This window comes from Ranitomeya imitator, chromosome 6 (assembly GCF_032444005.1).
Source record: "Ranitomeya imitator isolate aRanImi1 chromosome 6, aRanImi1.pri, whole genome shotgun sequence".
In the NCBI taxonomy this organism is placed as follows: Eukaryota; Metazoa; Chordata; class Amphibia; order Anura; family Dendrobatidae; genus Ranitomeya; species Ranitomeya imitator.
The window spans coordinates 100,438,334-100,452,514 of NC_091287.1; the positions used below are offsets into that span (position 1 = coordinate 100,438,334).

The 14,181-nt window shown below is 38.7% G+C and overlaps 1 protein-coding gene across 6 annotated transcripts in view; it reads right to left on the minus strand.

Moving 5' to 3' along the window:
• Window positions 1-14,181, minus strand: part of SATB1 (SATB homeobox 1) — a 235,187-nt gene that overhangs the window by 79,125 nt on the left and 141,881 nt on the right. For all 6 annotated transcript variants that reach the window (XM_069729966.1, XM_069729965.1, XM_069729969.1 and 3 more), the window contains 2 exons: window positions 9,381-9,492; window positions 5,769-6,223 (listed from right to left, as the gene is read on the minus strand). In XM_069729966.1, coding sequence (XP_069586067.1) covers window positions 5,769-6,223; window positions 9,381-9,492 — 567 coding nt within the window. The remainder of the gene's footprint in view (window positions 1-5,768; window positions 6,224-9,380; window positions 9,493-14,181) is intronic.

Below are 14,181 nucleotides of genomic sequence, written 5' to 3' on the forward strand. Positions count from 1 at the left end.
TGAGGGGGGGGTGACAGGTTCCCTTTAATAAAGATTTCTTTCAAAGCTATTTCAGCATCTTCTGGTTTCTGCGTAATTCCAATAAAATTCAATTTTAGGTCTTTCTAAAACAAGCATGAATGTTATAACTTTGTACAAAAACGGGACAAAAGAAAAAATCATAAATTTCAATATTTTGCAAGCCCCAAGTTTATTGCATTCATTGTGGGATTCCTTTATTTAGCATAATGATTTGCAGAAGACTTGGCGGTAGTAATTAAAAGCCACATTTGAACTATTAGTGGTATTTAATGTGTATTATCATTGGTAATGATTAAAGTAACCGTGTAAAAAGAAAGATAATTCCTGGGCACATTATTTACAAGACTATTACGGATTCATCTGGTTAATGTAAAAAGGAAGCTTTTCATGACACATGACAAAAGAAATATTAATTTATGATGTCACACATACAAAATGATGCAAATAAAAATTGGTAGCTCCTAATATTAATATAATTTAGGCACATCACAACCTAAAATTAGGTTTAAAGGGCACTAGAAGATTACTTTTTTCCCCACTATGCAGGTTCTCTAGATTTTAATCTTAACTATATAGAAGTGTTTAAAACTTACATATAGTAAACCACTGGCAAATGATTAGAAAAACTATTAACTGATGGAGTGATGAATCCTGCAAATACAATCACCCCTCATATGTCGCAATTTCTGACCACAACTGTGGAGAGATATGTGTTGTGAGAGTCAGGCAAACAACATTTTGGGCAAACCAGCAATAAAATAATGTTTAGAAATCATGCCTAAAAATGATCATTGAATTTTCCAACAAAAGGATCTGTTCACAACTGCGTTTTGCAATTCCATTTTAGAAGACGAGAAATTAAATGTATGCAGAGCCTGAATGTTCTATATCACTGATGCAAATAGCATCAGCAAGAACCTATTGACCATAATGGGGTCCACCGGCTTTTCTGTCACGGCGTCAGTGGTTTTACTAGAAAAATATTGCAGAAACAAACTTATGTGACTGATCGTTTGGACTGTGCTAAATACTGTTAAAGCCTTGTGACGCGTGTCCTCTTTGCCTCCATCACAATGTACATATAGTCTGCTCAACCCTACCTGCACACATACAGGGTCCAAATCACTAAAGGCTAAAAATCATTCTTGTAATTGGGTTCCATTAAAAATTTTGAACAGTTCGTCTTTTACAAGCTGTGTCCATGAGCACACTACAAGTGTGGTATGTGGTCATAAATCAGACAAGAGGAGCTCGGAATAAGGCCACGCTCCTACCGTCAGTATTTGGTATTTTACCTCAGTATTTGTAATCCAAAACCAGGAGTGGAACAATCAGAGGAAAAGTATAACAGAAACATATGCACCGCTTCTGTATTTATCACCCACTCCTGGTTTTAGCTTACAAATACTGAGGTAAAATACTGACCAAATACTGAAGGTGGGATTGTGGCCTAAGACAGATTAAGTTACAAACCACCATGATAGCGGCCTGACTGATTGATTCTCCGTTAACACATTCTGCGTCCAGACTAAGCCTCAATTCCATGTACTTAAGAAAAATAACATTCTGACCAAAAAGTTGGACAATTCCATTAACATCATGTATCTGAAAAAAGTTAAATTAACAGAAAAAAAAAATACGCAGAGCTTATCTACTAAAGCGAAACCCTACTTGTAAGGATATGTTTCCACGTTCAGGAAATGCTGCATTTTTGACGTTTTTGATGTTACAGCATAGTGGAGGGGATTTCATGAAATCCCGTTTCCACTATGCATTAAAAGACGCATGCAGCATACCCGCAAAAACGCACATGTGGCACGACTTTTAAGAACGCAGCATGTCCTTACATTGCAGAAAAAACGCAAGGACAACGCAGGTGACCTGCCAGTGACCGCAGGTGCAGATTTGGTCAGGATTTTACCTGCATAAAATCCTGACCAAATCCTGATGCAATCCTGACCGTGGACACATACCCTAAGAGGACAATCTATAAATGGTTGTATTACCCGATTTCTGCATAGGCTTCTCCACAGTACAAAAACAGGATCAGCACCAACATGGAAGATCTGGTCTTACCACCCAGTTTTGTGTCCATACCTCCCCCCTGGCACTGTCCATTCACTACTGAGTGTAGGAAGACTTGGTATCGGCAGGGTAAATGGAAAGCACCTTCATTGACACTTTCCAGGTGGAAAAGCAGAGAAATGGCAGACTAGCATTGGGTATGCTGTACATAGCTAATCTGTGGCTGCCCTTTTTATTTAAGAAATCAGAGACGGATTAGCTATATTAGGTAAAATTAGCAAAAATACACAAGTTTCCCTCATGCCAAGGCTAAAGGACTCGATCTAGCAGAAGTCCGGTTCGCACTTCCAGGTTGTGGGATCCAGACATGCAGAGCAAGATCTCACAACCCACCTTACGCGAGATTTAGTGTTTTATAGCAAAATCTTGTGCTTTTAACCAAAACAGTGCTACCGCATTATGTACGCAGTGGCTATCGATCAGTAACTACTGTGTACATAATGCCGCAGTGCCGCTTTAGTTTGAAGCACAAGATCTCATACATTGCCAGCGAGGGGTCCAAAGAGGATTGTGGGATCCCGCAACCCAGAAGTTTAAAACCGGACTTTTGCTAGAGGGTAGGGTGGTCTGTCCTGCCATTAGCGAATCTTCTTGCCATTTCTTCTAATTCATAGAATTTAGTAAATACATCTGCAGACAGCAAAACAGGGAAACCACAGAGAGGTGAAAGACACGCTAAGAAACAAAAGTGCTCCACTACATATAATCCCTAAGGAATACAAGTATTTACCAAAACAGATGCATCAGAAAAACTGATTATCACGATTACAGGGCAGCTATCATATCTGAGAATTTGGAGATCTGCTTCACTGCGGTCATATGGTCCGTAGGAAACATACTGCAAGTGTCCATTGATATTCATGAGAGAGTTTTCTAGGCATGTGTGACCTAACCCAAGAAAAAAAAACAAAAAGAGCAAGTGTAGGAAATGGTACGTGAATAGTAATAGTACATGTAAATAACGTTAACTAAGCACCCTATGTCATTATATGTAGTATTACTATTCGCTTACTACAGGATATATGCTCACTTTGTTGGGTTTTTTTTGGGGGGGAGGGGGGGAGTTTGTCTGTGAAATGTCCGCAGTGTGAACATGCTCCTACACATTGCACGTATACCAACTTTATGCACCTGGGGGAAGGAGGTGAGCTGTGAACATCGCCTATTGAGAATGGTAGAACCTACAGTAGCTGTATACATAGATAGCTTCTAGTGGAGCTCTGCCTGTGATTAAAATGCAGAGAAGTGGTGTCTACAGAACAGTGCATCAGCCTAGTAATGGCCAGAAAAATATATATATAATATATGACAACAACAAAAATGAAATAAATCCTATTAAAAGTTAACATAACTTGATATAAACAATATATCACTTTTTGATGACAACAGTTAAAAGTATGCACTTCGCACCAACCCCTGCTTAATTACTTCAGTGGCCTATGTAAAATAACAAGGAATACGCAACTCCTGCAGTGCTCTTCCTACCAAGTCAGGGCGACATAGGAGTGGAGCCGCATATTCATTACTGCAATAAGCGGCAACACGTGACCGCTCATACAGGACAAGCAGCAACGCTGAAAGGATGTAAGCGCCGAGGGAGCTGGGTAAGTATTTTAATGCCAGCGGGGGGGGCGCACAGGGGGTGGGAGGGGGCAGATTGCCGGCAACTTTATTTTAAAAACAAAAATAAATAAAAAAAAAAGATTATTCATTCCTTCTTTCCAGCGAACGCTGCTGGGAAGAAGGGATGAATACCGGCTTCAGCACTGCACGCAGGGGACAGCGCTTAACTCTAGCGCTGTCTCCTGCACGGTCCGTGTGGTCCTCAGTCGGCACACGGGCGGCACATGGCTGCCGCACGTGTGCCACACTGATGTTCAACGTAAGCACACGGACACGGATAATTCCGGTACCGATTTTTCCGGTACCGGAATTATCTGGACGTGTGAGACTGGCCTAAGGGAGACAATGATGCATATTGTTAAAAATGGTTCACATGGCACAATGTACCTGGACCAACTCACTGGTCATATTACAAAAACTGTTATCATTGTCTGGCCACCTCACGGCTGGTCTACATCTACACCAACTTTTGCACCAAGAGCACAGACTTGGCAGACTTTTTTAGAAAGGTTTTTAATTAGTGTGAAGTGTGTCAAAAACAAGTAATAAATTTGCTACGTCATGCGATGTCATTTTTTCTAGTTATAGGCAGTCTCTGCTTGTATGTACACGGACACCATACAGAGCACAATGAAGACACAGCAGACAACGTGACCACAGAGTTCAATGACCCATACACTTCCATGCAATATGCTCGTGACTACAATACACAGGTAAATAAAAATGAAATTCTATTTAAAGAAAAAAAATGTTTGGCTTAGACCACATACATTCAATATGTGAATATTCACTTCCATAATAAATTGATCAGGGAAAAAAAAATGTAAGTGTCTCTATGGTTACAGACTACAAACAAGCCTTGTGTAGTCTGATCCTGCAGTTACTCTTGGTTACCAGAGGTGGTCATACACATCTGATCATGAAAGAACGTCCGCAGAAAGATCATCCATCCTTTAATTTTGTGTCAGTGAAACATACAGGGCCAAACTAAGTAACTGAAAATGGCCAACAAGACCGAAGAGGTGAATGGCTGCGCCTATCATTCACAAGCAGGTGGATCCATTCACCTTATTGTGGTCAATAATTGTAGCCATCTTTAGGAGCAGGGCGCAAATGAAAGGAAATCACAGGATCACACAACAAGGGATAGGTTTGTTGTCTGTTACCATGGAGACAATAAGATCTGTACAGAGGCTGGTGGTACAAATCTATAGATCTGTAAGGAGCTTTTATTTATTGCTTGAACGCAACTGAAATGGTAAAATAGGACTGCAGTGGGGGGCATACTGTACATACTTGGCTGCAATTAAATGATGGGTATTGAAAGAAGCAATCGGGATTTAAAAAAAAAAAATTCCCATCTAACAGAAAACACTAATGTGTATGCAATACTTACTTTTTGCCATCTTCGGCTGTTTCCAGTGCCACTCTAGTTTCATGTGGCTGCATGTGCGACCTGCCGAATCCCATAGTATCTGCTTTGTAGAACGGACGTTACTTTCTCAATGCAAGTCTATGAGACTCGGCATGAGGTTAGACAGCTTTGTTTCTGAGTCTCTTAGACTTGCAATGACAAGATTTAAAGAGAGACCTGCGATTCAGCAGGTCACATGATGCTGGAATGGCACTGGAAATGGCAGAAGACAGCAACCCTTAAGTATTGCATATACATTGAGGTCTAACAAATTGGGGGGGGGGGGGGGGGGGAATATATGTAAAATTACTGGAGTGCTACTTACAAAAGTAAAAATAACATTTCAAAATCCTAACTTCTTCTACAACCCGGAATAATTAATACGCTTAAGCAGAAGGCAGCAATGTGCCCCACTGGTGTTATCTAATCATATACCTCATCTGAAGCAGCCATATACAGTACATTTTAGGCATCTGTTTATCTATCAGGAAAGCAAACTGTAAGCAGAGAGGATATGGGAGGTGAGAGCAGACACTCTGCTGATCGTATCTCCCGCAGCCTAATATTTATTCTCAGGCCGCAGAACTCGACATGATGAACGTTACATTCACAGCAGCACATTTACCTGAGTTCTGTTGAAAGCCACACGTGCAAATACCGCCTGCGAGATTCCTGCTCGTTTCAATTCGTCACGCACCCACTGATAGATATCGGAAGACACCTCTGTGTTGGGCGACACTTGTTGCTCCATAGGCTTGTTGATGGATCTACTGACCGGAGGAGGGTGGTTCAAGTACTGTTGGTTTAAGGACTGCTGGGCTAATAGTCTATTCACTGCGTATTGCTGGTTCAGTAACTGAGCCATCACCAGCTGCTGATTTACTAACTGAGGGCTAATAGGTGTAGATACAAGTCCCGGGTGCAGGTTGGGGAGAGGCGTCCGCACAGTGGTCTGACCGCTGAGAGAGTGCTGTCCTGGGGATGAAGGCTTTTCGGGGCTATTACCAGGTACAGGCTGCTGACCAAAGTTCACATGATTTGTGTTTTGCTGCGATAATTCAGACAGGTCTTCCATGTCAACTAGAAAAGGAAATTATATATTAATAACGGCTGCACCTTACAAATATTAGGTATGTCTTTTCTTCTCTCTTTAGTTGTATCGAATGTAAATCTAAAGTGTTTGCATCCCCAATTCACTATAAAAAATACATTTATGTCGTGATACTTTTCTAGAACTATTTAAAAAAAATTAAAAAATATTTAGCAAATATATATATATATATATATATAAATTTTTTTAAATAGTTCTAGAAAAGTATCACAAAATATTGTAAATGTATTTTTCATAGTGAATTGGAAATGCAAAATAAAATGCAGATTTACATTTGATACAACTAATGGAAAATATATAGAAAATAAAATGTACCGTATTACAGACACACTTTATTATAGCACATTTATTAGAGGAGGAAAAAAATAAATGAATAAAATAAATACGGTAGATGATGATGATGATGAAGTAGATTCTGTGAACCTGCTACAATATTACAATATACCCAGGTTCAGTTTGGCCTCCTGCAGTTCTCCTCCCTCGCACGTTGATACACAGTAGCAAACACTATCCTCCTCATATAGTAAAGCAGAAGCAGCATTGTAAATCTATACCAAGGCTATTGGATAATTATAGAACAAATGACACCCAAGTCCTCCTGGTGACATCTGACTCTGGACACGATCAACATATTACGCTGCATTATATTGGCTAAGAATACCATTTCAAAATGTGGCATCCATCTCGTTAGGATAATTTTTTTTTCCTTTTTTAATGGCCGGGGGGTGGGAAAGGGGTCACTGAATTAATACAGCCCTGACCTTGTATCTGAAAAGTTCAAAGAACTGATGAGCCGGTTTCAAAATAGACTTTGGCATTGAGCAACATATCTGATGAATTCTGCTTTGGGGTAGTATTAAAAGGCAAAGTTCAAGCCTTATTGAATTAAAAATAAATACATCAACCTCTCAGTATCTCCACACTCACAGATACAGAAAAGCTTCCATAGTGTACAAAGGGCCTTACTGAATATGATAATAATGTCTATAAGATTAATTTCACATAGAGAGGCATGTATATAACTATAGGGGGCTCCTAAACGGATCCGGGAGTACCATGAAAAGGATGAGCAGTGACATATTGTCATAGAAATGAGAAGCATGCCAACTTTTACAGGTCATGCTCATCAACTTTTTCAAATATATAGATTTTACACACACGAGCTACTAAAATAAGTATTTCCAGTTAAACCATACTTCCATAGATATGGGTCTGGGTGTTCCGGACGTATGATATCTTGGCATCATTCAGAAGAGAGGAGAATGAATCATACACCAATATAATGTAAGGTTTGCAGACCTCCAATGCCCCTTTTCTCCATCTATCATTAGGGTCTCCTGAGCAATCAACTACTACTAACCCTTGACAGGTCAGAAGTCTTAAGGCCCCAATACATATTAGACCGTCAGCTGAAATTGGCAGATACTGACGGGTTTAGACAACAGCTTAATGTGGATGGTGGGCCCTAACATATGATTGTAGGGGGAAGATAAGGTTCCGGCATGTCTGATTTTGGACTGCTGATCCTTTTGTTAGCCAAGACATAAAACAGAGCAACGTTCGGCAGAGCGGGTGCTCCAGTTTATGAGAGCGATGGAAGACGTAGCTGATGGCCAAGCAATTGGCTGGTCCATCGTTTGGTTGACCGTTATCGGACCTGTACGGGGGTCTTTAAACATAAGGCACCCACTTGAAACCTTCTCTGCAGAATACTAGTAAAATGTATCCCATTGTGAAGCTTATGGTACAAGTCATAATCTAGGTTACCTAGATTGTACAGTTTTAAAGAAAAATACGGCATCTTTAAACTGAAGGATATTTATGAAAAATGAAACTGGATCTGCAACTGTTTCCAGTATATCTGGTCCATATTCTCCCCAAAGAGACCAGCTAAACTAGCTAAAACCAATAGTAAGGACAAATAAATTCACTAAATAGTCGTATAGTTTATTTATTTCTTTGAAGCAACTCAAATTTCAGTACTTTTCTCTTTGCCAAATCAACTGGAAAGGAAACGTAGTAATGAGAAAGCTTAAACAAAGGGGACTATAATTTACATGCCACACGCGTTTGCCCCTAAGCCGGGCTATAGCGACAAATGTATTTTATAAACTGCTGTACATATTTACAGCAGAGAAAAAAAACAATACAGATAGAAACGGTTTTCCCAGCGTGTATTATACATAAAGGACATGTAGGATAAAGATGTATTAGATAAAGACCAACCAAATACAGTCATGTACCAGACAAACAACGAGTTATATCTCAGTGTCTATAAAATGGTTCAAACCTTAGGGGTATGTGCGCACGCTCAGTATTTTTATGCTGCAAATACTGGAGTGTTGGCAGAAAAACGTGCGCATCTTTGGTTTTCCCTTTTATTTGAATGAGTGAAAATATGAGAAGCGTGCGCATAGGATTTCAGAAATCTCATTGAAATCAATAATCAATAATAAAGTGCAGGACAGAAAAAAATTTGCAATAAAATATTACAAAAAAATACTAAAAACAACAAATAATGTGTTGTGGGTGAACTGGAAGGAGAAACAACCCTTAGGATAATGGAGAAGTGGTCCTAATAAAAAGTATAAGGTGTAAGCAATAAATAAATAAGCATAGATGGAATTCCAAAAGAAGATGTATAAAATAATACAATAACAATAAAAACTAAAAGTATAATAGTATATATCATTGTACTTTGCTGGTATAGTAAAACGCTGTGAGGTTTTTTGACACAAAAAAACACAATGTGTGAACATACCCTTACAGTTTAGGCCAGGGGTCCCCAACTCCAGGCCTCGAGGGCCGCCAACAGTGCAGGTTTTCAGGATTTCTTTAGTATTGCATCGGTGGTAATGTGATCATCTGCACAGGTGATGATTCCAACCCCTGTGCAATACTAAGGAAATCCTGAAAACCTGCATTGTTGGCGGCCCTCGAGGCCTGGAGTTGGGGGACCACTGGTTTAGGCATTAAATAAGTTACACGTCTGAATATATACCCATCTGTATAAGCAGACACAGATGCTCTATACTTCCAATCAGCCCCCCATAACTGACCTCCACTAAACCAGCAATACCTTGTAAAACAAACAAAGGTCCTGTCTGCACGCGTTTCGGTACATACCCATCATATCTCTTGTCTTCTTGAAATGTTTATACCACCTTCCGAATTCTTGACATTTTGCTGCTGAGACATTTGCATAGTAAGTGCTGTTCACAATGGAAGAAATCATACTCTACGGAGAGAAAAAGAAAAATTACATATTATTGCACTGTAATAAAGTATAAAAAGGTCGATGACCAAAATCAAAACCAAAAAAGAAAGAAGAAAAAAAAAAAAAAAAGGTTCCTAGTGACAAAGACACAACTATACATAATGTAGAGCAGAATGATTTCACCTACTGTGAAAAATTATAGGATAATGGAGTAGTACAGAAAAAAAACAAATGACATACTGCACTTGTTATATTATCAATAAATGGATTATCAAAAAGTAGCCGAAATTCAGGGCTGGAGGCCTCGGTCTCAAATGACAGGAGTTGCAGCAATTGCAGATTCTATGTTAAAAAAAAGAATTTGTGATTTTTACATAAAATTCTCTTTGCTCCATGTTTTCCTATTGAGGGGGAACTACATAAGCAATGAAGAATACGGGGATGTGAAATAACCATGTCCTAGAAAACATGTGTCTATGCTATAGGTCCTGCTCAGTAAGCCACATCTAGCTGCTGCCGGAAAGGGTCACAGGGCCACGAAGCAGGAGGAACCGCGGTAAAAGTATATGGTTTATACCAATTATAACTGGAAAATACAGCTTTGGTCACAGGTCTACTGCAAACAGAAGCAGTGGAGGTTCATTGGTATTTATTTATTTTTTTAAGATTTTTAAGAACCGAAAAAAAGTTCTGCATCCAGGACCTTTCCATAATAATAAAAAAAAAAAAAAAACACACATTATTAAATGATCACTGGGGTTCCTGCTTCCACTTCCTTATCTGATGCAAGAACTTTCTAATTCTATTTGCCTGATCCTAAAAGCTCAATGGACAAGAGTGATGTCCAAACATTTGACCAGAGCCTTTCAGTACATAGGGATTTGGGATCAGTTACAGAAACACACTTTCTAGTCATATAATAAGCAAAGTTGGTGTACTCGGCATAAATTCTGCATAAAAAAAACAAACAAACGTGAAAATGGATTATTTCAGTGTTAGGTTTTTTGGTAGCACAAGTAAGAGCTCGTTCTGACAACTGTATTCTCAGCCCATGTGCTCACTGGACCCCATAGCTCATGTGCGCTCAAGCAATTTTCCATATGGACCGATTGGTGACAATAATTGGCTGCGTGCACTAGGGGACGAGACTAGTCAATACCAGGTCTTGTAGCCGTCCACGATATGGAGGAGCACAAGGAGCCAACCACGTCTGCAATTCATGGAAGTCACCGGTTTTAGTACGGCCATGTGAACCTGGACTAAAAAGGTCCACTCCTGGTCCCTCTAACACAAGACGCCATCACTCAAAATAAAAGCCATTTTAAACAATATTTTTATACGATATTTAACCTGAACTGTTTAATGTATGGATGGAGCAGTCTGCAATAAAACAAGTCTAATACCTGACAAACAGAGACCAAAAAAAAAGAATTTTGTGCTTCTTATTAGTCTGCTCAGGAAGCAAACTAAATAAATAAGAAAAACAAAAAGAAAATATTGACAAATCCAGTTTACTAGTGTTTAAAGCTTTCAAGCTCTACAAAGTAGAGAGGGCAACGACTGAAACAACTTATTTACACAATTATCTAAATACGATTAAACAGCTGATGGACAAATATTAAACTCAAAAATGTATAGTCGTTTCAGCTTAATGTAATCCTCGCTCTGTAAACACCCAAGATGATTTTTTTCCCAACCAGAACAGTCCTGACATCTCATAAGCCTAAGGGTGAATAGCGAGAGATTGTTTTCGATAGTTATAAATATTCAGGAGACATGCAGACCATCTGCTTTCATAATACAGGTAAAGAAAGGCTGAAAATGGAGAACACTTTGCAAAATGGTTCTTAGCAAAGACTTCTTCCCTTCCAAAAAAAAAAAAAAAAAATTTAAAGACAGATGTCAAAACTGTTTAAACAGTGGAATCTGGACATTACAAAAAGCAATATTTCTCCTGGATCACAGACGTCCATACTTTACCCATCTGGGTGGCTACAAATTTCTACTTGCATACACGTAATAATTCATGCTGGGAAGTTATATGGATGTGTAAAAAAAAAAAAAAACTTTACTACCTTGCGACAGCTCGGAGCAATACATCGAAAAATATTGCTCATAAACCAATGCATATGTAGATCTTCCCATAAATGTATGCAAACTACGCGGCTTATGGATATTACACACATCTGCCTACACAGCACATACCAGAGCAGCTTTACCTTTCTAACCTTCACGCCATGAGCGTGCACACAGCCCACTGGCCATACTGTGCCAACGCTGCATCCAGAAAGCCAGAGGCTTAAAAGGCACAATGTGAACGAAGACCACAACTTCTCAACATTTGGCCCTAAAGTTAGTCCTAACAATTAGTAGGCTCTTGAGCCTCCTATAAATGGCTTCTGCACTTGTGACCATTAGTTTAGATTTGGGTGCCTCAAAGCTGGATTGGATCTCAGTATTTTCAAGGAAAAAAAAAAAAGCCCTACCTGGAAACGACATATTTGTTTGGGCGAAAACCATAAAATCTGAGAGATCTAGGATTTAGGCTGCCGTCACACTATCAGCATTTGGTCAGTATTTTACCTCAGTATTTGTAAGCCAAAACCAGGAGTGGAACAAATAGAGGAAAAGTATAATAGAAACATATGCACCACTTCTGGATTTATCACCCACTCCTGGTTTTGGCTTACAAATACTGAGGTAAAATACTGACCAAATACTGATAGTGTGACGGCAGCCTAATAAGGAAAAATCCCGCAGAAAGATATCCATATCATAGTTTTGGGGGTGTTTTTTTTTTTTTTTATAGGTCTTAGACATATTTATACAAACACACACATGCGTAATAAAATAAATAAATTTTATATAATTAAATATTGCATTGGAAGTAGCGCGCCAATGGAAAATCAGTGATTATTCAAACAGGTGTGAATAAAGTCCACTGTTTGCACTGATTTCCATTTACAATACATTTTTTCCACATTTGGCTGGTTGCTTGCGCCGCGGAATACGTTGGCGCTATAGAAATAAAATTATTACTATCATTATCAAGTATTGCACCAAAAACATTAGGGCTGTGCTGATACTTTTTCAATTTTCAGTAAAAAAAAAAATTAAAATAATAACAAAACAAATTATATATCTAAAAAAAAAAATATATATATATATATATACATATATATATATATATATAGAGAGAGAGAGAAAAAAGTGAGAAAGGTTACTATATCCGAAACATTGCCACGCCATTCGGGCAATAAAGTCCACGTTTTTTTCATTTATGTAGTGCTGTTTTCCTTTTTTTCTTTTTGTATATATATATATATATATATATATATATAATTTTTGCGTATGTGTACAAAGTGTACTAAATAAAAAAAGTGCATGATATAGTCTAAGATGCCAGCTACCAATACGAGTGCGGCTCCTAAAGCCCAAAGAGGTATATGTTGCCCACTGATGGCAGATGGATTGTTCAGTGGAGTTCACCTAGATATATTCTCGCCCTCACAAACATAAATAACGATCAGCATTAATTACACTGCTGATGGAAACAAGTAGTCTATAATTGTAAAATGCCAAAGCAAACATTATTTTAATTAATGTTATAAAATGAGGCTTAGCAAGTCGACAGGAACATTTCAAGTGACTAGGAGAATATTTTCCTCCATGCTGACGTAGAACTTGTACGTTACCTACACGTAGAAATAGAAGAGGACGCAAAAGAGGGCTATGTCAAAGTTCGGATACTCTCAGTAGTTCGCACCACTACTACTGGGATCCTAGCTTTTTCCGCTTTTCTCGCTCACCCCAAACCATTACTATGACATTGGCCCTAGTATATAGTATATAATGACATTTAATGCTGTCCCTATTGAAGACAGACTGAGGACAAGCTCGGGGCATCAATGCGGAAAGGAATAAAGTAGGACATTTTTTTATGTTTATAGTATCAAACACCCTAGAAATTAGGAAGCAATATGATCCAGTTACGTTATAGCTATCAAATATCGTTGTATAAATATCCGTTAACATGAAACGTCTCCATTAACCCGTGCTCACTGATTGACAAGTCGCGTGAAAACCAACACAGAGGAGCTCTTCTGCTCACCCTACAGAGTGCAGCACATTTCCATCGCCCCACACAGCACTGTCGTTTTCCTTCCATTAAACCTTTCCGGTTAAGAGAAACCTGACCCTGAAGTGAAAGTATGGACGACTATACGAAACGATGGGAGCAGAGGCGTATCACTGCGCCTCTCCAATGTGCACGGAAATCTAGGAAGGTTGCAAAAGGAGGAGAACAGTTCTGCGCTTATTTGTAAAGGACACTGAAATGGAAATGCAACTGAGATGAGATCGTAGGGTTTCAACAATATATAATGACGGTAAAAAATAATCCCTGGAGGGAAATATATTTAATCTAATCATTAATTATTAATGATCCCAGAGCATAAACCCTATAAATAACCATACAATCACTTCAGTAATTACAACTACTTCACTTTCCAACACACAAAAAAAAACCAGACTATCTAAAAAGGTTATAATGAATCCAGGCAAATAAAAGTATTTTCAGAATATATCAGCACCAATAATTGGATACAGACCCCCCCAAGAGCTAGACTTAGGGGCTGCCGTCGTAGGAGAATGGGTGGGGAAGATACATCCAGACATAAATAGGCCAAATTATTATTTTTTTCTTAATTT